Source organism: Amblyraja radiata, chromosome 7 (genome assembly GCF_010909765.2).
Source record: "Amblyraja radiata isolate CabotCenter1 chromosome 7, sAmbRad1.1.pri, whole genome shotgun sequence".
Lineage (NCBI taxonomy): Eukaryota > Metazoa > Chordata > Chondrichthyes > Rajiformes > Rajidae > Amblyraja > Amblyraja radiata.
Window position 1 is genome coordinate 90730499 of NC_045962.1, and position 27532 is coordinate 90758030.

The window sequence follows — 27532 nt, forward strand, 5'->3', positions numbered from 1 at the left end:
GGGAAGATCAGCCATGAACACATTGAATGGCGGTGCTGGCTCGAAGGGCCGAATGGCCTACTCCTGCACCTATTGTCTATGACATGTGCTCTAACCTTCTAGGCCAGACTCCCATACAACACCTTGTCAAAGGCTTTGCTAAAGACTGTATGAGCACCATCTACTGCACTGCCCTCAGCAAACTTTTTGTTTTCGACAAAGAATTCACTCATATTTGTGAGACCTGATTCCCTATTCAGTGGAGACATGAGAAACTACAGAGGGAAACATGAGCAAAACAAAGTGCTGGAGGAATCAACAGGCAATATGTTGGGTTGGGACCCTTCTTCAGACTCCACCAGCCCTCTTCCCTAATCAATCCTTCCTTTTGAAATGTACCTAGCACCTATTTCAATGATTTAGATGAGGGAGTACAAGGCATGATTCGTGAGTTAACAGATGACACTAACGTTGGTGGCATTGTAGATAGCGATGATAGTTGTCAGAAATTGCAGGAGGAGCTTGATCAATTTGGCAGGTGGCTGAGGAATGGTTGATAGAACTTAATACAGATAAGTGTGAGGTGTTGCATTTTGGGAAGTCTAACCATTGCAGGACCTACAGAGTGAATGGCAGTGCTCTGTTGTACAGCAGAGGGGTCTCATAGTGCAGATACATAAGTCTTTGAAAATGGCCTCACAGGTAGATATGGTGGTCAAGAAGGTGGAGGATGAGGGATGATCTTATAGAGGTGTATAAAATCATGAGAGGAATATATCGGGTAGACGCACAGAGTCTTTTACCCAGAGTTGGGGAATCGAGGACCAGAGGATACAGATTTAAGGTGAGGATGGAAAGATTTTATAGGAACCTGAGGGCCAACTTTTTTTTACCAAAGGGTGGTGGTCTATGGAACGAGCTGCCTGAGGAGGTAGTTGAGGCTGGGACTATCACAACATTAAATAAAAATTGAACAGGTACATGGATAAGATGGGGTTAGAAAGATATGGATTAAACACAGGTCGATGGGACTAGTGTAGATGGGGCATGTTAGTCGGCGTAGGCAAGTTGTGCCGAAGGGCTTGTTTCCATGCTGTATGGCTCTATGACTATCCTCTCTCAGAATCCCTGCAATAACACCCACCACTGATGTAAGGCTCACTGGCCTGTTGTTCCCAAGCTTTTCCTTGCAACCTTTCTTAAATAAATGCGCAACATTCCAGTCCTCCAGCACCATACCCGTGCCTGTCGATGCAGAGATGCTGCCGGTCCCGCTGAGTTACTCCAGCTTTTTGTGCCTACTTATATCTGCCTGTAGTCCCGTAATTCCTTCACCTGCTTCTCACAATTCACTAGGATACACTTGATCACGTCCCGGGAACGTACCTGCATTATTAACGAACACGGATGTACAATTACACAGATGTACACATACATGGATGTGCAAGTACACGTACACGGATGTACAAGTACACAGATGTGCATGTACAAGTACATGGATGTACCAGTACACGGGTGTACATGTACATGGACGTACAATTACACGGATGTGCGTGTACAAGTACATGGATGTACCAGTACACGGATGTACACGTGCACAGATGTATAAGTACACAGATGTGCAAGCACACGGATGTACACGTACATGGATGGGCACGGTTTGGAGGGATATGGACCAGACACAGGCAAGTGGGACTAGCTTATTTGTGTAATTTGATTGTCATGGATGAGACTGGTTGAATAATCCGTTACCCTGCTATGTAACTCTGTGACTCTGAACAGGGCACTTTGAATGATAATTAGCAAAATAACAAAAAAATGGCAATGGAAATTATTTTTTACATGCCAAGCAGCTGGGCTCCTGAATGTACAGGCCAAGGGAATATTACGGGGGGGAGTGGAAATGCCCAAAAGGCAGTTGGATATGAATCAGAACGGAAAGAGTTTACAAGGCTGAATAACAAGGTTGGAAGAGTGAGTTCATAAGTGATAGGAGGAGAGTTAGCCCATTCGGCCCATCAAGTCTACTCTGCCCCCATCCCGAGCATTCGGCAGCCGTTCTGTGATAGAGATCCATACATGATGTGAACTCTGACAGGTCAGAGGTGCGTGCACTTGGCAGTAAAGATGAGATCCTTTGTGGCAGAACCATGCCTCCTCCAGAGCCCACAACAGCTGCACCTCTGTCAGGGCAGCCAAACCTGACGATTGCTCAACACTTTAACTCCCCCTGCCATCGCCATACTGACCTTTCTGTCCTGGGCCTCCTCCACTGTCAGAGTGAGGAATTGGAGGAACAGCATCTCACATGCCCCAGTGGTATGGACATCGAAGGTAGACACAAAGTGCCGGAGTAACTCAGCGGGACGGGCAGCATCTCTGGAGAGAAGGAACGGGTCGGGACCCTTCTTCACACTTCAGGCCGAGTCCGGTGAGGGGTTTGAGTCTTGGTCCGGCCCACGGACGGCCACAGGAGGCCAGTTATCGGCAGGCTCCGGGCTGACGGTCACTTTGGCCGCTGGATTGAGCAGATCCTCGCTTGTCTCCCATTGCGGAAATATTCTTCATGTCTCCCCTCTGGTCCACTTCCCTTTGGACTCGGATTAAAACACTCGCCGTCGCTTCTGGTTCTGGGGGCAGAATGCGGGCAGTTGTCGGTCGGGAGAGACGCTGGGAATGAGCGGGGGAAGCAGGGGGTGAGCGGGCGGGCGGTGGAGGAGCGGCCGCTTTAAGGGGCGGGGAGAGGCGGCTGGGCCGGGCCGGGCAAGGCGGGCGGGGCGGGAGCTGTCCGCTGCCTTGGTGCTGAATATCTCCGGAGCTGGAGGTTCGGTGCTCGGACCGACGGGAGGGGGCAGTCCCACAGAGGCGACACTGGGGCCAGAGAGGCCGAGAAGGCGAGCAGTGAGTCGGAGACTGGATGTGAAGCGGCGCCGTGCGGGAGGGGCCGGACCTGGAGCGGCATCAAGCCGGAGCTGCGACAAGGCATCGGGTTGGAGAGAGTAGCCGAGCTGTGGAGCTGTGGAGCGGGCCTGAACCGGAGCAGGAGCAGGAGCAGGAGCAGCCCCAGCCCCAGCCCAGGGATCGCACCCACCCGGGGAAGATGCGGGATCTGCCCGATGCCGGAGCCGCTCTTTGTGGCTCGGAGATGAAAATGGACCCGTGAGCGCAAACATCGGCGAAAACACGTCCAGCGATCCGGCAGTTTCGCTCCCCGGACCATCGTCACCCAGTGCCGGGGCACGCCAGCTCGGACCCGCCCGGGCCAGGATTAAATCCGGATTAGATCCACCCGGGTCAGGATTATTGCAGCTCGAATCCGCCCGGGTTCAGGACTGTTCTGGATCTGACCCGCCACCCCCACCCCCGGGTCAGGATTGATCTGGATCGGACCGGCCCGGGTCAGGATCGGACTCGTCCGGGTCAGGATCGGACCGGCCCGGGTCAGGATCGGACTCGCCCGGGTCAGGATCGGACTCGCCCGGGTCAGCATCGGACTAACCCGGGTCAGGATCGGACCGCCGATTCCAGTGTGGGGCTGAGCCGGAATCCCGGGTTGGAGCGGGTTGGGTTCGATCCGATTGTCCCGTGGCCGGGCCTGGCCTTCAGCAGCCGCTCATTGTTGGGTCAGACCACACAGATGTTGCGCCAGGTCCGGATGAAGTGCCGCTGCCACATGTTGTTCAATGACTTGAAGCTTCTGCCTCTCCGGCGACCCGCCCCCCCGCCGTCTGCCATGAATTACGACCAGGTTTCACGGACCACCAATGTGCCGTCCACCAACACACGGTCGGCGACTGTCAAATGGACCAAGTGGCGGCCGGACCGCGCGGTGGTGGCCGTGGACAACGGTCAGGGGCGAGAGGCCAGCGGCTACGACCAGCCCGCGGCTCCGGCCAGTCCTTCGGACGAGGACTATTATGGCAGGAAAGGCGAAGACCGAGTGTCCCTCAGTAGCAGCATCGCCAGTGGCTGCACGTCCCCCCAATGCCGAATCTGCTTCCAGGGCCCGGAGCAGGTGAGTGGTCACTTGCCCTGCTCTTGGACCTCAGTCCACGCAGCTTCCACGCAGCTTCTCAGCCCATGTCCACGCAGCTTCCACGCAGATTCTCAGTCCATGTCCACGCAGCTTCCACGCAGGTTGTCAGCCCATGTTCACGCAGCTTCCACGCAGATTCTCAGCCCATGTCCACACAGCTTCCACGCAGCTTATCAGCCCATGTCCACGCAGCTTCCACGCAGGTTGTCAGCCCATGTCCACGCAACTTCCACGCAGGTTGTCAGCCCATGTCCACGCAGCTTCCACGCAGGTTGTCAGCCCATGTCCACGCAACTTCCACGCAGGTTGTCAGCCCATGTCCACGCAGCTTCCACGCAGGTTGTCAGCCCATGTCCACGCAGCTTCCACGCAGGTTGTCAGCCCATGTCCACGCAGCTTCCACGCAGGTTGTCAGCCCATGTCCACGCAGCTTCCACGCAGGTTGTCAGCCCATGTCCATGAAGCTTCTCCACAGAAGGACAACTTTATACCCGTGGGAGGGATGACTTGGGAACAAGACTGGAAATGACAATAGGTTGATGTCATTGAATTATTTCCACGTGAACACGTTTGAACATAGTCAGATCTTTGTTCATGAAGGCCTGTCACTACTTCCAGTAACTGATGGGATCACAGGGCAGTGTTGGATAGATGAAGATTATTTTACCAAGTATTGATGGTGAGAGATAGTTCAGGTTCACAAACAGCACAAACAAATGTTGACAATATTCGCACTGACCCCAAAACAAAACCATCTCTAACAAAGAGGTTCACAGGCGTTCACATGAGGGCAGACATTTGACCCTTCGTGGCTGATCATCCAATCCACCACTATGTTCTCGCTTTCCCAACGTATCTCTGGATTACCCTTAAGATACGGCTTTACCTGATTTAACCCACAGAATAATGAAATTCTTACTTGCATCAGCACGACATTTTTGTAAACATATTCAAGTGTTTTATTGTCCATGTGTCCCAGATACAACAATGAAACTCTTACTTGCACCAGCACAACATTTTTTGTAAACATAGTTTTCTATAGATAACATAGAAACATAGAAAATAGGTGCAGGAGGAGGCCATTCGGCCCTTCGAGCCAGCACCGCCATTCATTGTGATCATGGCTGATCGTCCCCAATCAATAACCCGTGCCTGCCTTCTCCCCATATCCCTTGACTCCACTAGCCCCTAGAGCTCTATCTAACTCTCTCTTAAATCCTTCTTAACTCTCTCTTAAATCCTTAACATCACAAACAAACAAAAAAAAGTCCAATAAGTTTAAAAACACAATATGCAAAAGTAGTGCAATCAAGAGAGTCGAGAGTTCCAAGTGGAGTTGATGTTTGTAGTGTTGAATAACCAGGTTGTTGGCAAGTAAACAGAATGTTCCTGTGTGGAAGCGGTGAGTGAGTGAGTGAGTGAGGTGTGTGAGGTGTGTGGTGTTACGTACCCATGTTGTGGCCCTACACCTACACCTACGCCTACGCCTACGCCTACGCCTACGCCTACACCTACACCTACGCCTACGCCTACGCCTACGCCTACGCATACGCATACGCCTACGCCTGCGCTTGTGCCTGCACCTGCACCTGCAACTGCACCTGCATCTGCACCTGCGCCTACGCCTACGCCTACGCCTACGCCTACGCCTACGCCTACGCCTACGCCTACGCCTACGCCTACGCATACGCCTAAATCTAAGCCTAAGCCTAAGCCTAAGCCTACGTCTACGCCTACGCCTAAGCCTGCGCCTACGCCTACGCCTACACCTACACCTACACCTACACCTACGCCTACACCTACACCTACACCTACACTTACACCTACACCTACACTTACACTTACACCTACACCTACACCTACACCTACACCTACACCTACACCTACACCTACACCTACACATACACTTACACTTACACCTACACCTACACTTACACCTACACTTACACCTACACCTACACCTACACCTACACCTACACCTACACTTACACTTACACCTACACCTACACCTACACCTACACTTACACCTACACCTACGCCTACGCCTACACCTACACCTACACCTACACCTACACTTACACCTACACCTACACCTACACTTACACCTACACCTACACCTACACCTACACCTACACCTACGCCTACGCCTACACCTACACCTACACCTACACCTACACCTACACCTACACCTACACCTACACCTACACCTACACCTACACCTACACTTACACTTACACCTACACTTACACCTACACCTACACTTACACTTACACTTACACTTACACCTACGCCTACGCCTACACCTACACCTACACCTACACCTACACCTACACTTACACCTACACCTACACTTACACTTACACTTACACCTACACTTACACCTACACCTACACTTACACTTACACTTACACTTACACCTACACTTACACCTACACCTACACTTACACTTACGCCTACGCCTACACCTACACCTACACCTACACCTACACCTACACCTACACCTACACCTACACTTACACTTACACCTACACCTACACCTACACTTACACCTACACCTACACTTACACTTACACCTACACCTACACTTACACTTACACTTACACCTACACCTACACTTACACCTACACCTACACCTACACCTACACCTACACCTACACCTACACCTACACCTACACTTACACTTACACCTACACCTACACCTACACTTACACCTACACCTACACTTACACTTACACCTACACCTACACCTACACCTACACTTACACCTACACCTACACCTACACCTACACCTACACCTACACCTACACCTACACTTACACCTACACCTACACCTACGCCTACACCTACACCTACACCTACACTTACACCTACACCTACACCTACGCCTACACCTACACCTACACCTACACCTACACTTACACTTACACCTACACCTACACCTGCACTGTGTCTTTGTTCTCCAGGGGGATCTGCTGAGTCCATGTCGCTGTGCTGGCTCCGTTCGCTGCACGCACCAACCGTGTCTGATCAGATGGATTGGTGAGCGAGGATCGTGGAGCTGTGAGTTGTGTTACTACAAATACCACGTCATCGCTATCAGTGCCAAGAACCCTCTCCAGGTACCAAACATCCGTCTACCTTGGTTTTACTTTGCCTCCTTTCCTCCTGCCAGAAGGATGAGAGGGTATCTCATTGAAACATATAAGATTGTTAAGGGCTTGGACACGCTGGAGGCAGGAAACATGTTCCCGATGTTGGGGGAGTCCAGAACCAGGGGCCACACAGTTTAAGAATAAGGGGTCGGCCATTTAGAACGGAGACGAGGAAACACTTTTTCTCACAGAGAGTGGTGAGTCTGTGGAATTCTCTGCCTCAGAGGGCGGTGGGGGCCGGTTCTCTGGATGCTTTCAAGAGAGAGCTAGATAAGGCTCTTAAAAATAGCGGAGTCAGGAGATATGGGGAGAAGGCAGGAACGGGGTACTGATTGGGGATGATCAGCCATGATCACATTGAATGGCGGTGCTGGCTGGAAGGGCCGAATGGCCTACTCCTGCACCTATTGTCTATTGTCTATTGGGACGGTTGCCCATGAGAGAGAGCCCAGTCCAGGAGCAGGGTCCATTACTAGGTGGCACGACCATGCTGAAGCTGCACTGAGTGCTGTAGTGGCCCTGGTCCTGGCCTCCAGCCGTGCCTGTGTGACCTTTCCTGATTCCCTCTGTCACCTCGTGCGCTCTTCCCACATTCCAATGTCATGCAGTGGGATCAGAGTCCTGGCCCCTCAGTGGAGTCAACGAGAAGAAGCATCAGAAGGAAGGCCAAGGCTTCAGGGTCAGTTTATTGTCACATGCACCAGTTAAGGTACAGTGAAACGTGAGTTACTGTACAGCCATACAGAGTGAACAGCAACAAGACACACACCCACATCAAAGTTAACGTAAACATCCACCACAATGTATTCCACGTTCCTCACTGTGATGGAAGGCAATAAGGTTCAATCTTCTTTCTCTTAGAGTCATAGAATGATACAGTGTGGAAACAGGCCCTTCGGCCCAACTCGCCCACACCGGCCAACAATGTCCCATCTACACTAGTCCCACTTGCCTGCACTTGGTCCATATCCCTCCAAACCTGTCCTATCCATGTACCCGTCCAACAGTTTCTTAAACGATGGGATAGTCCCAGCCTCAACTACCTCCTCTGGCAGCTCGTTCCATACACCCACCACCCTCTGTGTGAAAAGGTCAGGGCAGAGGTTGTGAGGGACAAGGATGTGAGGAGGGGAGAGAAGATCTGTTGGCATTGCTCCATGAGAGTTGACATGAGTCTACGATGTCCATGAAGGCATCAAACTCTGTCTGCAGCCCTGCACCTCCTGACTCTGCAAGTGTCAGGTGAGCATTTGTGTCTCTGCAAAACTTTCCGGCAATGAGCTGTGGACCAACCACCACAACCTCACTGAAGGAATTTGTTCTCAATTTGACACTGATCCATCTATCAATTAGATTCATAGTAGTGTATGTCACAGAAACAGGCCCTTCAGCCCACCTCGTTCATGCCGACTATGATGTCCATTGATGCTGATCCCGAACGCATTAGACCTGTATTCGTCTCCACTCTTTCTGTGTTAGTACTTTTCCAAATGCATATCGTGCTGTAATTGTATCTGCATCTTTCACCACCTTCTGTAGCAGCTGGCTCCACATATACACCATCTTCTCTGAAAACCTACCCCTCAGACCTGTATCTCTACAGTTCTATGACTCCTTCAAATTTCTCCCCCCACACCGTGAACCTGTGTATATAACAAGAAGAATTGAATATAGGAGCAAAGAGGTCCTTCTGCAGTTGTACAGAGCCATAGTGAGACCACACCTGGAGTATTGTGTGCAGTTTTGGTCCCCTAATTTGAGGAAGGACATTCTTGCTATTGAGGGAGTGTTGCGTAGGTTTACAAGGTTAATTCCCGGGATGGCGGGACTGTCATATGCTGAGAGAATGGAGCGGCTGGGCTTGTACACTCTGGAGTTTAGAAGGATGAGAGGGTATCTCATTGAAACATATAAGATTATTAAGGGTTTGGACACGCTAGAGGCAGGAAACATGTTCCCGATGTTGGGGGAGTCCAGAACCAGGGGCCACAGTTTAAGAATAAGGAGTAAGCCATTTAGAACGGAGACGAGGAAACACTTTTTCTCACAGAGAGTTGTGAGTCTGTGGATCCATGAAGGGTTTGGGCCCGGGCCATTGCAGTTTCTACCTCTACTTCCCTCAATCATTTCAAATGTATTATTGGAGATTTAACTTTGTGAAGTACAGTTTCTGGGGCACGTTCTTTATTCATGTTTAACCCCATCCAAAATCTTAGGCGTATTTGTCTTTCAGGAATGGCTTCACAGTAAATTGAAGGCCCAGGAGTATGTTGTGGAACTAGAGCAGGTGCATAGATCCTACAACATGGTATCACAGGTAGATGGGGTGACAAAGGAGGCTTTTTGTACAATGCCCTTCATCAGTCAGAGGTATAAAGGTTATGATTCTATTTTACAGTTGTACAGACGCTGGTGAGGTCACATTTGGAGCATTGTGTTCAGTTTTGCTCATCCTGCTATAGGAAAGATGTTATTAATATGGAAAGATGCAGAGAAGATTTACCAAGACATTGCCAGGAGTCTAGGGCCTGAGCTACAGGGAGAGGTTGGGCGGGCTGGGACTTCCTTCCTTGCAATGCAGGGAGATGCAAGGATATCTTATAGAGGTGTATGTATAAAATCACAAGGGTAGCACATAAGGTGAATACAGAATCTTTTACCCAGGGTTGGGCTGAAGAAGGGTTTCGGCCCGAAAAGTCGCCTATTTCCTTCGCTCCATAGATGCTGCTGCACCCGCTGAGTTTCCCCAGCAATTTTGTGTACCTAGGAACTAGGGAACCTAGGTTTAAAGTGAGTGGGGCAATATTGAATAGGACTAGTGTAAGTGGGATTAGTGTAGGTGGGGCATCTTGATTGGCATGGACAAGCTGGGCCAAAGGACCTGTTTCCCTGCTGTTCTCTAGTTCCTCATTCCTCTCTCCTGGGTGAAGGACTCTGTGCATTCACCCTATCAAGTACCCTCATGATTTAATACACTTCTATAAGATCACCCTATATCCTCCTGTTCTGAATAAAGTCCCAGCCGGCCCAACCTGTCGCTGGAACTCAATTAGTACCTCAACCCTGCTTCATGAGAACATTTGCTCGTGATCTTTGATTGGCACCTTCTCTCCTCTGACAATTATTTTCCTCTTCAGAGATCTACACGATATTTTGAATTCCCCTTTCTCTTCTCTAATGTCCTGTGTTTGTCTTCGTTTGTTCTCCACTTCCCCACAGCTGGGTTCTCATCAACATCATCTCCTATTTCCTTTATCAGTGTTATTGCTGTCAGCCTGAAGAAGGGTCTCAACCAAAAACGCCACCCAGTCCTTCTCTCCAGAGATGCTGACTGTCCCGCTGAGCAGGGCTGTCTTAACAGCATTATGTGCCCCCGGGCAAAGCAGAGCACTGGGGCCCCGACCTACACAACCACTCACAGGAATAAAAATGTAAATGGTCGATAAAATTAAAGCCAGTTCAAACGCTGCTGCCCCATTGGGCTGCCAAGATGATTTATTAATGTTTCAGTCTTGAAAATGAACGTTCCCCAGCACAGCTGGTCACCATCATACAATGAACACTCTGAGTCCAATCCCAACATTGGGAAACACAAGTTGTATGAAATTATTTTGATCCTCTACTTCTGATCCGCCATAGAAACATAGAAACATAGAAAATAGGTGCAGGAGTAGAGGCCATTCGGCCCTTCGAGCCTGCACCGCCATTCAATATGATCATGGCTGATCATCCAACTCAGTATCCTGTACCTGCCTTCTCTCCATACCCCCTGATCCCTTTAGCCACAAGGGCCACATCTAACTCCCTCTTAAATATAGCCAATGAACTGGCCTCAACTACCTCCTGTGGCAGAGAATTCCACAGATTCACCACTCTCTGTGTGAAAAACGTTTTCCTCATCTCGGTCCTAAAAGATTTCCCCCTTATCCTTAAACTGTGACCCCTTGTTCTGGACTTCCCCAACATCGGGAATAATCTTCCTGCATCTAGCCTGTCCAACCCCTTAAGAATTTTGTAAGTTTCTATAAGATCCTGTAAGTTTCTATAAGATCCAACTCATATCTAGTAAGACACAATAGACAATAGACAATAGGTGCAGGAGTAGGCCATTCGGCCCTTCGAGTCAGCACCACCATTCAATGTGATCCTGCCTTCACTTTCGTTCCTGTTTTTTCACATCGCTATAATCTGAATCTGGACACCTACTGGCTTTCAATTCCTATTCACTAAATTTGTGTCTAATTTCCTGAAGACAGGTTTTCCGAGACTCGAGAAGATTCATTGCAACAACATCCTGTGACTGCAGAACCTTACCTGTTCTGTCCACTCTTTCCAGAATGTTGTTCCAGAGAATTGTGAGAAAGATCGTCTCCAGGTTCTCCATTTTCCCGCTCAACCCTTCTGCCTCTCGCCTTGTGTTCACTTCCTGTTCAGTGTCAGCTGATACAGAATCCAGTGCATGTTTAGTTTTCTCCAAACCCCCATACAGAGCATGAACAGCATCAAAGGTAGACAACAATGCTGCAGAAACTCAGCGGGTGAGGCAGCATCTATGGAGCGAAGGAATGGGTGACGTTTCGGGTCAGACTTCTTTGTCTGATGAAGGGTCTCGACCCGAAACGTCGCCTATTTCCTTCGCTCCATAGATGCTGCCTCACCCACTGAGTTTCTCCAGCATTTTTGTCTACCTTCTATTTTCCAGCATCTGCAGTTCCTTCTTCAACATGAACAGCATCAAAATGTGACGGCCATCTCGTGTCAGACAGATGCTTGACCACAACATGGTCAACCTAAAGATGATGCCGGAACATTCCATCAATGTGTAGAAGCAGAAAAAAAGGAATGCAGGCACTGAGCCAAGTTAAAGAATCTTACAATCTGTAGACAACACATTTACACCCACCAAGTTCAGGCTGTGTCTAGCACAGGGGACATAGATGGTGAACTCATTCAGTTGTTGAATCCGTGCTTGTAATCCAGGATTTATTTATTGCCAGCAAGTCACTACATACATGGGGCCCCTATGCTCGCTAGGCCCCGGGCAACTGCCCAACGTGCCCATGTGTTAAGCCAGCCTTGACGCTGAGTTACTCCAGCTTTGTGTCTCTTCCTTTGTTGCTGTTATAGAAACATAGAAACATAGAAAATAGGTGCAGGAGTAGGCCATTCGGCCCTTCGAGCCAGCACCACCATTCATTGTGATCACGGCTGTCAATCTCTGAGCAATGAGATGCCACCAAGAGAATAATGATGAGAATAATAATGAGATTCAGCCAAGAGGATAACCCTGACCATTGGCCACTGGAAAAGTTATGATCAGATGAAAGTTAAATTGCACTGAGGGCAACAAATGAGGGCAACACCTTGAACCCCTGTCTTAGGGAAACACGCAGCTATTTCATTGGGAAATATAATCCAGGCTTGGACTATTGTCCTGACAAACTGGACAACTACTGTAGGGTGTAGGTTGACACTAAGAGAGCAGGTGGTGGCCGAACCGGGCTAGAAAGATGACAAGTAGACGTTGAGTAAAGACAAGTCAAGTTTAATAGTCAAATTGTATCAGCAAATTAATACAAATGGTAAAAAAATGTTGCAACTAAATGCACAAAACATTTCATAAAAAGAAAAACAGATGACACAAAGAAGAACATAAGGAATGGATAGAGACAATAGACAATAGGTGCAGGAGTAGGCCATTCGGCCCTTCGAGCCAGCACCACCATTCAATGTGATCATGGCTGATCATCCACAATCAGTACCCCGTTCCTGCCTTCTCACCATATCCCCTGACTCCGCTATCTTTAAGAGCCCTATCTAGCTCTCTCTTGAAATTATCCAGAGAACCGGCCTCCACCGCCCTCTGAGGCAGAGAATTCCACAGACTCACCACTCTCTGTGAGAAAAAGTGTTTCCTCGTCTCCGTTCCAAATGGCTTACCCCTTATTCTTAAACTGTGTGGCCCCTGGTTCTGGACTCCCCCAACATCGGGAACATGTTTCCTGCCTCTAGCGTGTCCAATCCCTTAACAATCTTATATGTTTCAATAAGATGCCCTCTCATCCTTCTAAACTCCAGAGTATACAAGCCCAGCCGCTCCATTCTCTCAGCATATGACAGTCCCGCCATCCCGGGAATTAACCTGGTGAACCTACGCTGCACTCCCTCAATAGCAAGAATGTCCTTCCTCAAATTAGGAAGGAGGAGAAGACAGTTCATCATGGATTCAGTAAAATCTCTGATCATCTTTCTCCGCAGTCCCGAAGTCCCACTGTCCAGATTTAGTGATTACTGTCGGATTTGAAAATCTCTGTTTAAAAAAAGAGGCTGAGCAGGTGGTGGAGGCTCATGTGTTGGATGCTTTGGACCAAGTGGTGTAAGACTGTGTTACTGTGGATCAGACACAGGCCAAGGAGCCCTAGTGTATGGCAGTGATTCCAATTTAATTCATCAGCCAATATGATGAGGTGTTTCACTTTGGGAGCTCGATTGTAAGGGACAAAGATACAATGAATGGCAAGATCCTTATCATCATTGATGTGCAGAGATCTTGGGGTCCAGGTCCAAAGTTCACTGAAAGTGGCAACACAAGTAAACAGAGTGGTGAAGAAGGTGTAGATATGTTGTCCTTCATTGGTTGGGACATTGAGTATAAGAGTCAGGATGTTATGATGCAGCTTTATCGGACTTTGCTGAGACTGTATTTGGAGTATTACGTGTAGTTCTGGTCACCCCTTTACAGGATGTGGAGGCTTCGGAGATATTAGCCAACCTGCTAAAAGACCAAACATGCTGGAGTAACTCAGTGGCTATTAGTACCCGGGAGTAACACAGTGGGTATTAGCTCCAGGGAGTAACTCTGGGTAATAGCTCCAGGGAGTAACTCTGGGTAATAGCTCCATGGAGTAACTCAGTGGGTAATAGCTCCATGGAGTAACTCAGTGGGTAATAGCTCCAGGGAGTAACTCAGTGGGGATTAGTTCCAGGGAGAGGTTGCACAAACTTGAACCGTTTTCCCTGGAACTTTGTTGGTGAGGGGGAGGGGGACCTGATATGTAATTATGAGAGGCATAAATAATTTGTCAGCAGAAACTTCTTCCCAGGGAGGAAACGTCAAAGACTACCGGGCTTTAATGTAGAGATGCACGGGGAAAGTTTTTATATGGGGAGTGGTTGTAGACTGGAACACCTGGGGTGGTGGTGGAGGTGGACATGATAGCAACATTCACAAGGGTTTTAGATGGGCACATAGATACGTAGGGAATGGAGGGATATGGATTGCATGCAGCCAAAGGATATTGGTTTAACCTGGCATCATGTTTGGCATGGATATTGTGGGCCAAAGGGCCTGTTCCTGTACAGTTCTATGACAAACACATTTCTGAAAGAGGTGCAGGAGCAGAGATAGCTGAGAGTGTGGATACACAAGTCATCAAACATGGCAGAGCAGGTTAAATATGTGGTTAATGAGGCATGCACAATCCTGGGCTTTATCTAATGGTAATGCATCATATAAGATCAGAGGAGACCTTAAAACAACAAGACCTTCGCTAGAAAAAATACACAAAATGCTGGAGTAACAAAGTAGGTCAGACAGCATCCCTAGATTCTGTATGGCCTTCGTGTCCAGTCCCTTCCCATCTACATCTGAAACACCTCACACCTTTTAACTCTTCAACAGGTTTCAATTCCTAGGCCCCCATCGCCTCATCTTTACCATGGGCATTAAGTCCCTTTACATCTCCAACCCCCACCAGAAAGTAAGCATGCAGGTACAGCAGGCAGTGAAGAAAGCCAATGGCCTTCATAACAAGAGGAGGAGTACAGGAGCAAAGAGGTCCTTCTGCAGTTGTACAGGGCCCTAGTGAGACCACACCTGGAATACTGTGTGCAGTTTTGGTCCCCTAATTTGAGGAAGGAAGGATACGAGGCCTTTGATAAGATGCCGAATGTGAGGCTACTAAACAAGATGAGTCCCAGGTATTAGCGGCACATTTGGATAGCAGTAACAGGATCGGTCCCCTAATTTGAGGAAGGACATTCTTGCTATTGAGGGAGTGCAGCGTAGGTTTACAAGGTTAATTCCCAGGATGGTGGGACTGTCATATTCTGAGAGAATGGAGCGGATGGGCTTGTATACGCTGGAGTTTAGAAGGATGAGAGGATATCTCATTGAAACATATAAGTTTGTTAAGGGATTGGACAGGCTAGATGCAGAGAACATGTTCCCGATGTTGGGGGAGTCCAGAACCAGGGGTCATAGTTTAAGAATAAGGGGTAAGCCATTTAGAACTGAGATGAGGAAAAACTTTTTCACCCAGAGAGTGGTGAATTTGTGGAATTCTCTGCCTCAGAGAGTGGTGGAGGCGGATTCACTGGATGCATTCAGAAGAGAGTTAGATAGAGCTCTTAGGGCTAGCAGAATCAAGGGATATGGGGAGAAGGCAGGAATGGGGTACTGATTGTGGATGATCAGCCATGATCACATTGAATGGCGATGCTGGCTCGAAGGGCCGAATGGCCTACTCCTGCACCTATTGTCTATAACAACTTCACTTTTGACTCCTCTCCCTTTCTTCAAGTTAAAGGTGCATCCAGGGGCACTTGCATGGGCCCCAGCTATGCCTTACTTGGTTCCATTGACCAGTCCTTGTTCCAGGTGAAGTGGGCCCCCCTCGGTCATGACTGACCATGGGTGATGCATCCTAGTCGGATGCGAGTCTGGGCGATCGATGTCATATGGAGGACAGTCAGGCTGTTGCCCATGCAGCACGTTCCCCCCTCTCCACGTCCCCCCTCTCCACATCCCCCTCTCCACGTCCCCCCTCTCCACGTCCCCCCTCTCCACGTCCCCCCTCTCCACGTCCCCCTCTCCACGTCCCCCTCTCCACGTCCCCCCTCTCCACGTCACTGATCAAACAGCAGGGCCGTTACAGTTTGGCACCAGCGCCGTCGCGGGAGCTGCCAGAGCGAGGTTGTAGACAACGACCAACTGCCATAGGGGCTCCGACTCCGGATTTTCTTGAGGTTTACTCCTGGAGCCTTTTCCATGACTGGATACGGCCACAAGGCAGTGGAGGTTTTAAATCAGAGATAGACTGCCTTCCTTCCCAGGCTGACGAGCCCTGCCTGTTCCAGGTGTCCACTGGCACTAACCCCGAACTCTGTCTCCACGACATCAATGACTACATCGGGGGGGTCTGTCTCCAGCACTCGTGCACAACGTGTTGATTTCATTAACTTACTAAGTTTAAAGAAGGGTCTGGACCAGAAACGTCACCTAACTATGTTGTCCAGGGATGTTGCCGGATCCACCAAGTTACTCGAGTCCCATCTGATGCACCACCTGCAGATCATTGAATCTCCCGACTTTCACTGGAATATTCTGCTCAATTCTGGTCCTATTGTACGATGGATGCATTGGAGAGAGGTTGAGCAACATAGAACACAGAACAGCACAGAAACGGGTCCTTTTGTCCATAATGTAGTTTGGTTTAGTTTAGAGATACAGCGCGGAAACAGGCCCTTCGGCCCACCGAGCCCGTGCCGACCAGCGATCCCCGCACACTAACACTATCCTACACACACTGGGGACAATTTACATTTACACCGAAGTCAATTAACTCTCAAACCAGCACGTCTTTGGAGTGTGGGAGGAAACCGAAGATCTCGGAGAAAACCCGCGCAGGTGACGGGGAGAACGTACAAACTCCGTACAGACAGCACCCGTAGTCAGGATCGAACCCGGGTCTCCGGCACTGTAAGGCAGTAGCTCTACCTTGACGCCACTGTGCCACCCACCCGTAGCCGAAATGTTTGCACTGAGCATGGTGACAAATTAAACTGATCTCATAATTGAAGGAGGATTAGAGAATAAAATATAGAAGCTGAAACTGAACTTCAGAAGTCAATTGGAGCGGTCTGCTCAGGTTTGCTGTCAGTACTACAGTATGAGATTCTCATCCTGATCTGTGTGCATCTTTGGGATGAGGAGAGACTGAATAATATTGATCTGTATTTGCGGGAGTTTGGAAGGTTGAGAGATGATCTTACTGAGGCAGAGAGTAGCTAGAGGAGTTATGGTGAGTAGCTGTTTCCTTGAGATGAGGCATGTTGGTCAGCATGGGCAAGTTGGGCCGAAGGGCCATTTTCCATGCTGTGTGACTCTGATTCAATAACCCTATGATTCAAACGGAAGGTCTGGAAATTGGATCAGTTCCTAGTAAGCGTTGGTGGACTCAAAATGCTGGAGTAACTCAGTGGGACAGGCAGCATCTCTGAAGAGAAGGAATGGGTGAGGTTTCGGGTCAGACCTGATAAGGGTTGGTGAGTTAGGATTGAGGTAAGAGGTTTCTGTGACATAGGGTGATAAATCTTCGTATTTCACTGTCGGAGAAGGATGCCGATGCTGCTTATTGATAAAGCACCAAGGCTGAAAACAAGTTTTGGCCAACAGGGAAATGGGAAAACAATGGGAATAGCCGGGAGGTGGGGCTGAGGTTGGGAAGTAGCTACGATCTGACAGGATTACACAGTAGTTCTGGGACCAGAGACCTCCTCCCAGTTTTGTTTCTTACGTTCTTACGCCAACGCCCTTCAAACAATCCACTGTTCTAAATGTTTAAGAAGGAACTGCAGATGCTGGAAAATCGAAAATAGACAAAAATGCTGGAGAAACTCAGCAGGTGAGGCAGCATCTATGGAGCAAAGAAAATAGGCGATGTTTCGGGTCGAGACCCTTCTTCATACTGATGTGAGGGTGGGTCTGAAGAAGGGTCTCAACCCGAAACGTCACCTATTCCTTCGCTCCATAGATGCTGCCTCACCCGCTGAGTTTCTCCAGCATTTTTGTCTACCACTGTTCTAATTGTTACCTACAGTATGTCCACAACTGCTGGAGTAACTCAGCGGGTCAGGCAGCATCTGTGGAGAACATGGATAGGTGACGTTTCACAGAGTGCTGGAGTAACTCAGCGGGTCAGGCAGCATCTGTGGAGAACATGGATAGGTGACGTTTCACAGAGTGCTGGAGTAACTCAGCGGGTGCAGCAGCATCTATGGAGCTAAGGAAATAGGCAACGTTTCGGGCCGAAACTCTTCCGGGTTTCGGCCCGAAACGTTGCCTATTTCCAGAAGGTTTCGGCCCGAAACGTTGCCTATTTCCTTAGCTCCATAGATGCTGCTGCACCATAACTCAGCGGGTCAGGCAGCATCTGTGGAGAACATGGATAGGTGACGTTTCACAGAGTGCTGGAGTAACTCAGTGGGTCAGGCAGCATCTGTGGAGAACATGGATAGGTGACGTTTCACAGAGTGCTGGAGTAACTCAGCGGGTCAGGCAGCATCTGTGGAGAACATGGATAGGTGACGTTTCACATAGTGCTGGAGTAACTCAGTGGGTCAGGCAGCATCTGTGGAGAACATGGAAAGGTGACGTTTCACAGAGTGCTGGAGTAACTCAGCGGGTGGGTCAGGCAGCATCTGTGGAGAGAAGGAATGGGTGACGTTTCAGGTCGAGACCCTTCTTCAGGCTGCATTTTGTGTCTACATTTGATTTAAACCTGCACCTGCAGTTCTTTCTTCCACATTAATCTCCATTTGCCCAGCCTCTGGCAACTCTGTCTGCAACCGTTCCCTCTGCAATTCCCCCAGAAGCTTCTCTGCCTTCTTTATCCTCTGTAAAACCTTGCTGAGTTTCTATTTTGTGTACCCATTGTCAAGTTACATTGATTGCAATACGAATATTCATTGCCAATCCCTAATGTGCAGCTTTTACATTAATGTTTGTTATATAAGTAAACTATCAATTACATGGTGAAAATAAAAAGGCCCTGATTTACTCCTGTATTAAAGACTTTGATCTCTTTCTGCTCCTTCTTCAGTGGCAGGCTATATCCCTGACAGTGATTGAGAGAGTACAGATTGCAGCTGCAATCCTTGGATCCTTGTTCCTGATCGCAAGCATTTCTTGGTTGGTGTGGTCAACAATCAGCCCTTCAGCAAAGTGGCAGAGACAGGACCTTCTCTTCCAGATCTGTTATGGAATGTATGGATTCATGGACATTGTCTGCATTGGTAGGTCCTCATCAATCAATCTCTTATACATACTCAATACCTGTGGTCTTTGACAGTGTGAATGCAGGCATGAATGTGCCTCTGGATGGGGTCCAGAAGTGTGGGGGGGGGGGGGTCACAATAAGGATGCAGCCATCAAAAACTAAGGTGAGGGCTTTTGGCTTTCATCAGTCAGAGTATTGAGTATAGAAGTTGGGAGGTCATGTTGCAGTTGTATAAGACGTTGGTGAGACCACATTTAGAATATTGTGTTCAGTTCTGGGCACCGTGTTATAGGAAAGATATTGTCAAGCTGGAAAGGGTTCAGAGAAGATTTACGAGGATGTTGCCAGGACTAGAGGGTGTGAGCTACAGGGAGAGGTTGAGTAGGCTGGGTCTCTATTCCATGGAGCGCAGGAGGATGAGGGGTGATCTTATAGAGGTGTATAAAATCATGAGAGGAATAGATCGGGTAGATGCACAGAGTCTCTTGCCCAGAGTAGGGGAATCGAGGACCAGAGGACATAGGTTCAAGGTGAAGGGGGAAAGATTAAATAGGAATCTGAGAGGTAACTTTTTCACACAGAGGGTAGTGGGTGTATGGAACGAGCTGCCGGAGGAGGTAGTTGAGGCTGGGACTATCCCAATGTTTAAGAAACAGTTAGACAGGTACATGGATAGGACAGGTTTGGAGGGATATGGACCAAACGCAGGCGAGTGGGACTAGTGTAGCTGGGACATTGTTGGCCAGTGTGGGCAAGTTGGGCTGAAGGGCCTGTTTCCACACTGTATCACTCTATGACTAGGAGATGTGTGAGGCAATGTTTTTAACAGAGGGTGGTGGATGCCTGGAACACATTACCGTGTGCTGAAGAGGCTTTTGTACAGGCACATGGATATGTGGGAAATGGAGGGATACGGATCACATGCCGGCAGAAGAGATTAATTTACCTTGGCATCATGTTCGGCACGACATTGTGGGCCGAAGGGCCTGTTCCTGCGCTGGACTGTTCTGTGTCCTATAATAGCGGGGAGACAGTCTTAAGATGCAGAATGAACTGGTGTAGAAACAAGCAACTGCAGATACACAAAAGAACACAGAGTGCTGGAGTAACTCAGCAGGTCAGGCAGCATCTGTGGAGAACATGGATAGGTGACGTTTCACAGAGTGCTGGAGTAACTCAGCGGGTCAGGCAGCATCTGTGGAGAACATGGATAGGTGACGTTTCACAGAGTGCTGGAGTAACTCAGCTGGTCAGGCAGCATCTGTGGAGAACATGGATAGGTGACGTTTCACAGAGTGCTGGAGTAACTCAGCGGGTCAGGCAGCATCTGTGGAGAACATGGATAGGTGACGTTTCACAGAGTGCTGGAGTAACTCAGCAGGTCAGGCAGCATCTGTGGAGAACATGGATAGGTGACGTTTCAGGTTGCGAAGAAAGGCTCTGAAGAGGGTCACACGAAGAAACAAACTATGTCGATGTACCTGTCGATATGTTTTTTAAACATTACAACAGTCCCTGCCTCAACTACTTCCTCGGGCAGCTCGTTCCATTCACCCTCCACACTTTGTGTGAAAAACCTATCTCTCAGGTTCCTATTAAATCTTTACCCCCTCACCTTAACCCTATGTCTGCTGATTCTTAATTGCCCTACTCTGGGCCAAACGTGACTGGGCCAAACGTGACGTAATACTGGTGAGAATTGAACTAGTGCCAGTATTAATGTACACTAGAAATGAAATTGATTCTAATGCTACACTGGCGAGAATAGAGGTGACTCCAGCACCAAAGTGGATGATACATTGTTTTAGACCCACAGCTTGGGTCAGATGATCTGTGATGCTACCTCTGCTGCAATACAGTATTACCATTGTCATTCATCAGAACAGGACCACACTAACATTGGCTATGCAAGAACAAACATTCATTTGAAATAATCCTATCCATTGTCAATACTTTAGCACCATGACTAATATGGGCAGTTAGTGCATCTGCTGCTAATTCTAGCTGGAATTGAGCTAGATACATGGACCAAATGTTAAGTAATGGGGTTAATGCAGAAGGGTGCCCACTGGATGGCAAGGACATGTTGGGCCGAATGGCCTGTTTAGATGCAGCACAATTCTATGCTGCTTGACTTGCTGAGCATTTCCAGCATTTTCTGTTTAAGTTTTAGATTTTAGTTTAGAGACACAGCGCGGAAACAGGCCCTTCAGCCCACCGAGTCCGTGCCGACCAGCGATCCCCGCACACTAACACTATCCTACACACACTGGGGACAGTTTACATTTATACCAGGCCAATTACCAACAACCCGCACGTCTTTTGGAGTGTGGGAGGAAACCGGAGCACTCGGAGAAAACCCACGCAGGTCACGGGGAGAACGTGCAAACTCCGTACAGACAGCACCCGTAGTCGGGATGGAACCCGGGTCTGTGGTGCTGCAAGCGCTGTCAGGCAGCAACTCTACCTCTGAGCCACCGTCTGTATTTACAATTTACAGCATTTACAAATGAACTTTGCGCCATATTGTGGCCAGCGATGAGCTGGGTGCCACTGCTTACACTCAGTGGCGGACTGGGTCTAAAAATATTGGTTGCTAGGAGACAAAGGGAGCCCACCCACAACTACAATGCTATCATTTAACAAGGGCCCACTTGCCATCGGGCAAGCTGACACCCTGGCCAGTCCGCCACTGCTTACACTAGATACAATACACCTGTTCTTCAGTGTTCACATTCATCAAGCAGGTAGATAAAATGGTGAAGGAGGCTTACAGGATACTTGACTTCATGAGCCAGGACACTGGAGCTAAGAGTAGAGAGACCTTGCTGAAACATTACAAACCTTGGTTCGGTCAAAGCTAGAATATTGCAGGCAGTTCTGGCACACTCTAGGAATGATATGATGGTACAGAGGAGAGTGTGGGCTGGTTGAAATGTTTCAGGTAAGAGTAGTCACTGGTTGCCTGTCCCACTGAGTTACTCCAGCATTTAGTGCCTACCTTCGATGTAAACCAGCATCTGCAGTTTTTTCCAACACCAGGGAAGTTACTAGGCAGGCTTGTTTTCCCTGAAGCAGATGAATGAGATGAGGAAAATCATCTTCACCCAGAGAGTTGTGAATCTGTGGAATTCTCTGCCACAGAAGGCAATAAACAATAGACAATAGGTACAGGAGGAGGCCATTCGGCCCTTTGAGCCATTCAATTTGATCATAGCTGATCATCCCCAATCAGTACCCCGTTCCTGCCTTCTCCCCATATCCCCTGACTCCGCTATCTTTAAGAGCCCTATCTAGCTCTCTCTTGAAAGCATCCAGAGAACCGGCCTCCACCGCCCTCTGAGGCAGAGAATTCCACAGACTCACGACTCTCTGTGAGAAAAAGTGTTTCCTCGTCTCCGTTCTAAATGGCTTACCCCTTATTCTTAAACTGTGGCCCCTGGTTCTGGACTCCCCCAACATCGGGAACATGTTTCCTGCCTCTAGCGTGTCCAAACCCTTAATAACCTTATATGTTTCAATAAGATAACCTCTCATCCTTCTAAACTCCAGAGTGTACAAGCCCAGCCGCTCCATTCTCTCAGCATATGACAGTCCCGCCATCCCGGGAATTAACCTGGTGAACCTCCGCTGCACTCCCTCAATAGCAAGAATGTCCTTCCTCAAATTAGGAGACCAAAACTGCACACAATACTCCAGGTGTGGTCTCACTAGGGTCCTGTACAACTGCAGAATGACCTCTTTGCTCCTATACTCGACTCCTCTTGTTATAAAGGCCAATATTCCATTTGTGGTGGAGGCCGATTCACTGGATGTTTTCAAGAGTGAGTTAGATTTAACTCTTAGGGCTAAAGGAATTATAGGAAATGGGGAAAAAGCAGGAACGGGATACTGATTTTAGATGATCAGCCATGATCATGTTGAATGGTGGTGCTGGCTCTAAGGGCCAAATGGCCTACTCCTGCACCTATTTTTCTGTGTTTCTATGAATGTGATGTATACAAAATTGATTGGATGGATAATAAGGTATTTTCCCTGTGGCAAGGTGTCAAAGACTATGGTACCAGAGGGATCTAGGAGTGCAGGTAGTTCCTTGAAAGTGGCGTCACAGGTAGATAAGGTGATCAAAAAGGCTTTCAGCACATTGGCCTTCATCAAGTCTAGTATTAAGTCCAGAAGTGGGGAGGCCAGGTTACAGTTTGTACAATTGTGTTCGGTTCTGGGCACCGTGTTATAGGGAAGATGTCATCAAGCTGGAAATGGTACAAAGAAAATTTACGAGGATGTTGCCAGGACTAGAGGGTGTGAGCTACAGGGAGAGGTTGAGTAGGCTGGGTCTCTATTCCATGGAGCGCAGGAAGATGAGGGGTGATCTTATAGAGGTGTATAAAATCATGAGAGGAATAGATTGGGTAGATGCACAGAGTCTCTTGCCCAGAGTAGGGGAATCGAGGACCAGAGGATATAAGTTTAATGTGAGGGGGGGGAATGAAAGAAGTTGCCTGAGGGGTTACATTTTTGCACAGAGGGTGGTGGGTGTATGGAATGAGCTGCCGGAGGAGGTTGTTGAGGCTGGGATTATAACATTTTAGAGACATTTGGACAGGTTCATGGATAGGACAGGTTTAGAGGGATATGAGGCAGACACAGTCAGGTGGGAATTGTGTAGACGGGGCATGTTGGTCGGTGTGGGCAAGTTGGACCCAATTTGCCCACACAGCTTCCACACTGTGACTAGAGGTGACAGGTTCAATGAGATATTTAATACAGAGAGGGGTTGAAGTCTGGAGAGCACGGTGTGTGTGATGGAGTTGCAGGCTGTCACAGGCATCTAGAAGAGTGGCCAAGGAACGGTAGTGACAGGTGAAGAGCAGTAACAGGGATTATCATGGATGTGTTAGCCGTGCTCGAATGAAAATGCTGAATAGAAATGATCTAAAAGCAAGAACTAGAAGTCTGAAAATGCAACAGATAAATGTGCAATTGCTCAGTGGGCCCACTACCCCATCGAGGAGGGAGGCACAGAGCCGGCCATATGGTTTCCAACCCATCAGCCACCCTCAACATCATTCCCTCCACCCCAGCAGTTACAACGGGCCTCATTGACAAAATACACCAAGGTTATTCACTCTTACTGTCAACACCCTGCAACCAAGGTATACATGGGCAACAACGGCACAGAAACATTGCCCGCTCCAAGTCACATGTCACGCGCAGCTGGAAACAGCATGGTGGGTGGGAGCTCCTTCACCGACCAGCCACTACCACCTTCTCAGATACACAAAAATCCTGGAGAAACTCAGCGGGTGCCGCAGCATCTGTGGAGCGAAGGAAATAGGCGATGTTTCGGGTCGAAACCCCCAGTCTGAAGAAGGGTTTCGGCCCGAAACATTGCCTATCTCCTTCGCTCCATAGATGCTGCTGCACCCGCTGGGTTTCTCCAGCATTTTTGTCTACCTTCGATTTTCCAGCATCTGCAGTTCCTTCTTAAATACCACCACCTTCTCAATGGTAGTTAGATATGAAGAAGAAATGCAGACATCCAGATACTGAAAATGAATACAACTGTACTGGCTGTTTGGCTCCGGGAGGGACATTGGCTGGAACGAGTTTGCACCTGAACCAGAGAATCACAAAATAGTCAGAATACAAAATGAGTTGATGCAAATGCACTCCCTTCCCGCCAACCTCTGCCACAACTTGCATTTAGATAATTATGCATCTTCCTTTAGCCCCTCCACTACTACCCCTGCTAGAACCAAAGCCCAAAGATGGACAAACAGTTCTATCTGCACTGACTAGAGCAGTAGCAATGGCTTCCTACCTTGGCTTCCACTATTAATACTGACGAGGATTGTCACAGAAAATACCGGAAGCACTCTGCACACATTTGCAGAAGACATCTCAGGTTGAAGATATGTCAAGTTTCCAGCATCAGGAATAGTTGAGCTTACATAGCTGGGCTAATATTGGCTGGAGGTGAATGGGCTGCGTGCCATGCTGCTTCACACTGACGTGACTCCAGTATATTTAGGAGCTGGGATTGAGCTGTCTTCAATAATCACACAGGTCTTGAGTGTTTTTTCTGCTGCTTTTTTCAGGGCTGATCATTCACGAAGGGCCATCGGTTTATCGTATATTTAAACGCTGGCAAGCTCTGAACCAGCAGTGGAAAGTTCTGAATTATGAGAAATCAAAGGACACTGATGATCAGAAGGACAATCGGAATCGCAACACAGGCTCACACTCTTCCAGGACACACAGCAGTGGGCAAGGCAACCGACCAGTGTTATCTGTGTCCAATCATTACTGCGCCTATACCATCCTGCACATTCTTAGCCAACTACGGCCAAATGAACAGAGGCAGCAGACAGGTACGGGCAGAGAACTGGTGATGAGGGTGACCACAGTCTGATGCATGATGAGTCATGTTCAACTTGGAATTATTACAGGAGAGTGGACAAAGCAGGCCAAGACTGTGATGTGGACAGTGGAGAACTCTACAAGGCTGCTACCTGTGCACTGGGACACACTGGTCATGAACCAGTCCGAGGGAAATTATTCTCACCAAACAATCCGAACTCCTGTGAAATGACATAAAATGACCACCACAGTTAAGCAGTTCTCTGAACGCTATCGTTTTTTAAACTTTCCATCAGTGATTCACCGGGAGATCTACATACTGTAATATTGAAATGATATCAGTATCCATTAAAACATTTGAATAATATCACACAACATCCAGAGAGAAACAGAGCTGATGTTTCTGGTACAGGAACATTCCAATAATTCACAAATCCTGATAGTTTGGCATCGGATTCACCAGATGGGTTCTTGCACTGCCCTGAAACTGAGTGGATTCAGGGGGAGATTCACTGTAACACTATGTAACACCTGGAAGAATGAACAGATAATGTAGGGGCATTTGTAGTAGTAATCTCAAATGGGAAAGCAGCCAAGTGTGGCACTCTGCACTTATTGCAGCTTCACTCTACTGAAAGGTTCACTGAAGGGAAACATTCATTCTGTCTCTCTCTGGTCACTGCCCAAGTTGTGGAGCATTGCCACAGATGTCCGGCACCCTCATGACTTTGTTTTGTCGGCTATGTTTGCTTTACCTCTCTCCACATAAGGGTTGACCACATCAGCCAGCAGAGCGCAGACGTATTGACAAGTCACCAACTCCAGAAGACTGCTCATGCCACCAGCATGATATCATCCTGATTCCTCGACCAAACTTAGTGGACACAAGACCATGGAGGAAAAGGAGAGAAAGGGTGTCTGATCACATCACGGAGAGGGGAAATGTAAAGCTCAAATGATGGATGCAGGTGGAGGGGGCTGAGTAGTGGGAGGGGGGAGTTGGGGGGGGGGGGGGGGATACAGGAAAGAGTGTTATCTAAAATTGGAGGATTCAATGTTCATACCGCAGGGGTGTAAACTACCCCAGCAGGATATAAGGTGCTGTTCCTCCAGTTTGCGTGTGGTCTCACTCTGGTGATGAAGGGCCAGGACAGAGACTTCACTATGGGAATGGGAAGGTGAGTTCACTTTGCTACCAACTGCGAGATCCAGCTGGCCTTCCTGTGGTGAGGAGACAAGAAATCTAGATAATATTCCAGGTGCAGACTGACCAATATTTTATACAGATGAAACATGACATGGCCCTTCTCTGCCCTAATGTATTTTTATTTCCCCTGCCCTTTCTACATCTGCAGGACTCCCTTGTTTTCAATGCTCTGGATCGACCATTCCTTTGTCTTTATCAAACTCTTGGTATCGACGCTCTTTGATCTTGCAGTCTTTACCGTTCATCCTTGTGGGAGCAAGTTGGCTCTGAACTCTATTTCACATTAAAATGATTCCTATTTTTCAGACATAGCCCTACCTGCGTTGCTGTTCCTGGCTTGTCATGTCTGGTCTAATGATAATGAATTATTTATTTCCCCAATGCAGTCTCCTTAATTATTTAACTAACCTTATCCCTTTCTACAACTACTTTGAAACTTATCGAGTTATTCACTATCCCAAAACTGTTTGCCCACAGGCACCATCTACTTATGGACAGGACAGGTTTAGAGGGATATATGGGCCAAACCCAGGCAATGGGACTAATGTAGATGGGACATGTTAGTCAGTGTGGGCAGGTTTGGCCAAGGGACATGTTTCCACACTGTATGAGTCTATGACTACATTCATTCCCTGAGACTCGGTCTCGCGAGGTCCAATTACTCGCAAGAGCATTTACAAACTGGTCACGAATCTCATCATGGACTTTAAAAATTCCACCTCATCTAAACCTATCA

At 48.3% G+C, this 27532-nt stretch overlaps 1 protein-coding gene across 1 annotated transcript; it reads left to right on the forward strand.

Moving 5' to 3' along the window:
- The first annotated feature begins 3053 nt into the window (after positions 1–3053).
- Positions 3054–26544, forward strand: marchf4 (membrane associated ring-CH-type finger 4). Its single transcript, XM_033024974.1, has 4 exons — positions 3054–3994; positions 6979–7134; positions 19050–19242; positions 25328–26544. Exons 1-4 carry the CDS (start codon positions 3617–3619, stop codon positions 25639–25641), a joined length of 1041 nt encoding a protein of 346 aa, XP_032880865.1. The 5' UTR covers positions 3054–3616; the 3' UTR covers positions 25642–26544.
- The last annotated feature ends 988 nt before the right edge of the window (positions 26545–27532 follow it).

Coding starts and splice junctions, on each gene's coding strand:
- marchf4 (XM_033024974.1), top strand. CDS start 3,617: ATGTTGCGCCAGGTCCGGATGAAGTGCCGCTGCCACATGTTGTTCAAT. Junction 7,135..19,049: donor GTGCCAAGAACCCTCTCCAG/GTACCAAACATC, acceptor CTCCTTCTTCAG/TGGCAGGCTATATCCCTGAC. Junction 19,243..25,327: donor CATGGACATTGTCTGCATTG/GTAGGTCCTCAT, acceptor TGCTTTTTTCAG/GGCTGATCATTCACGAAGGG.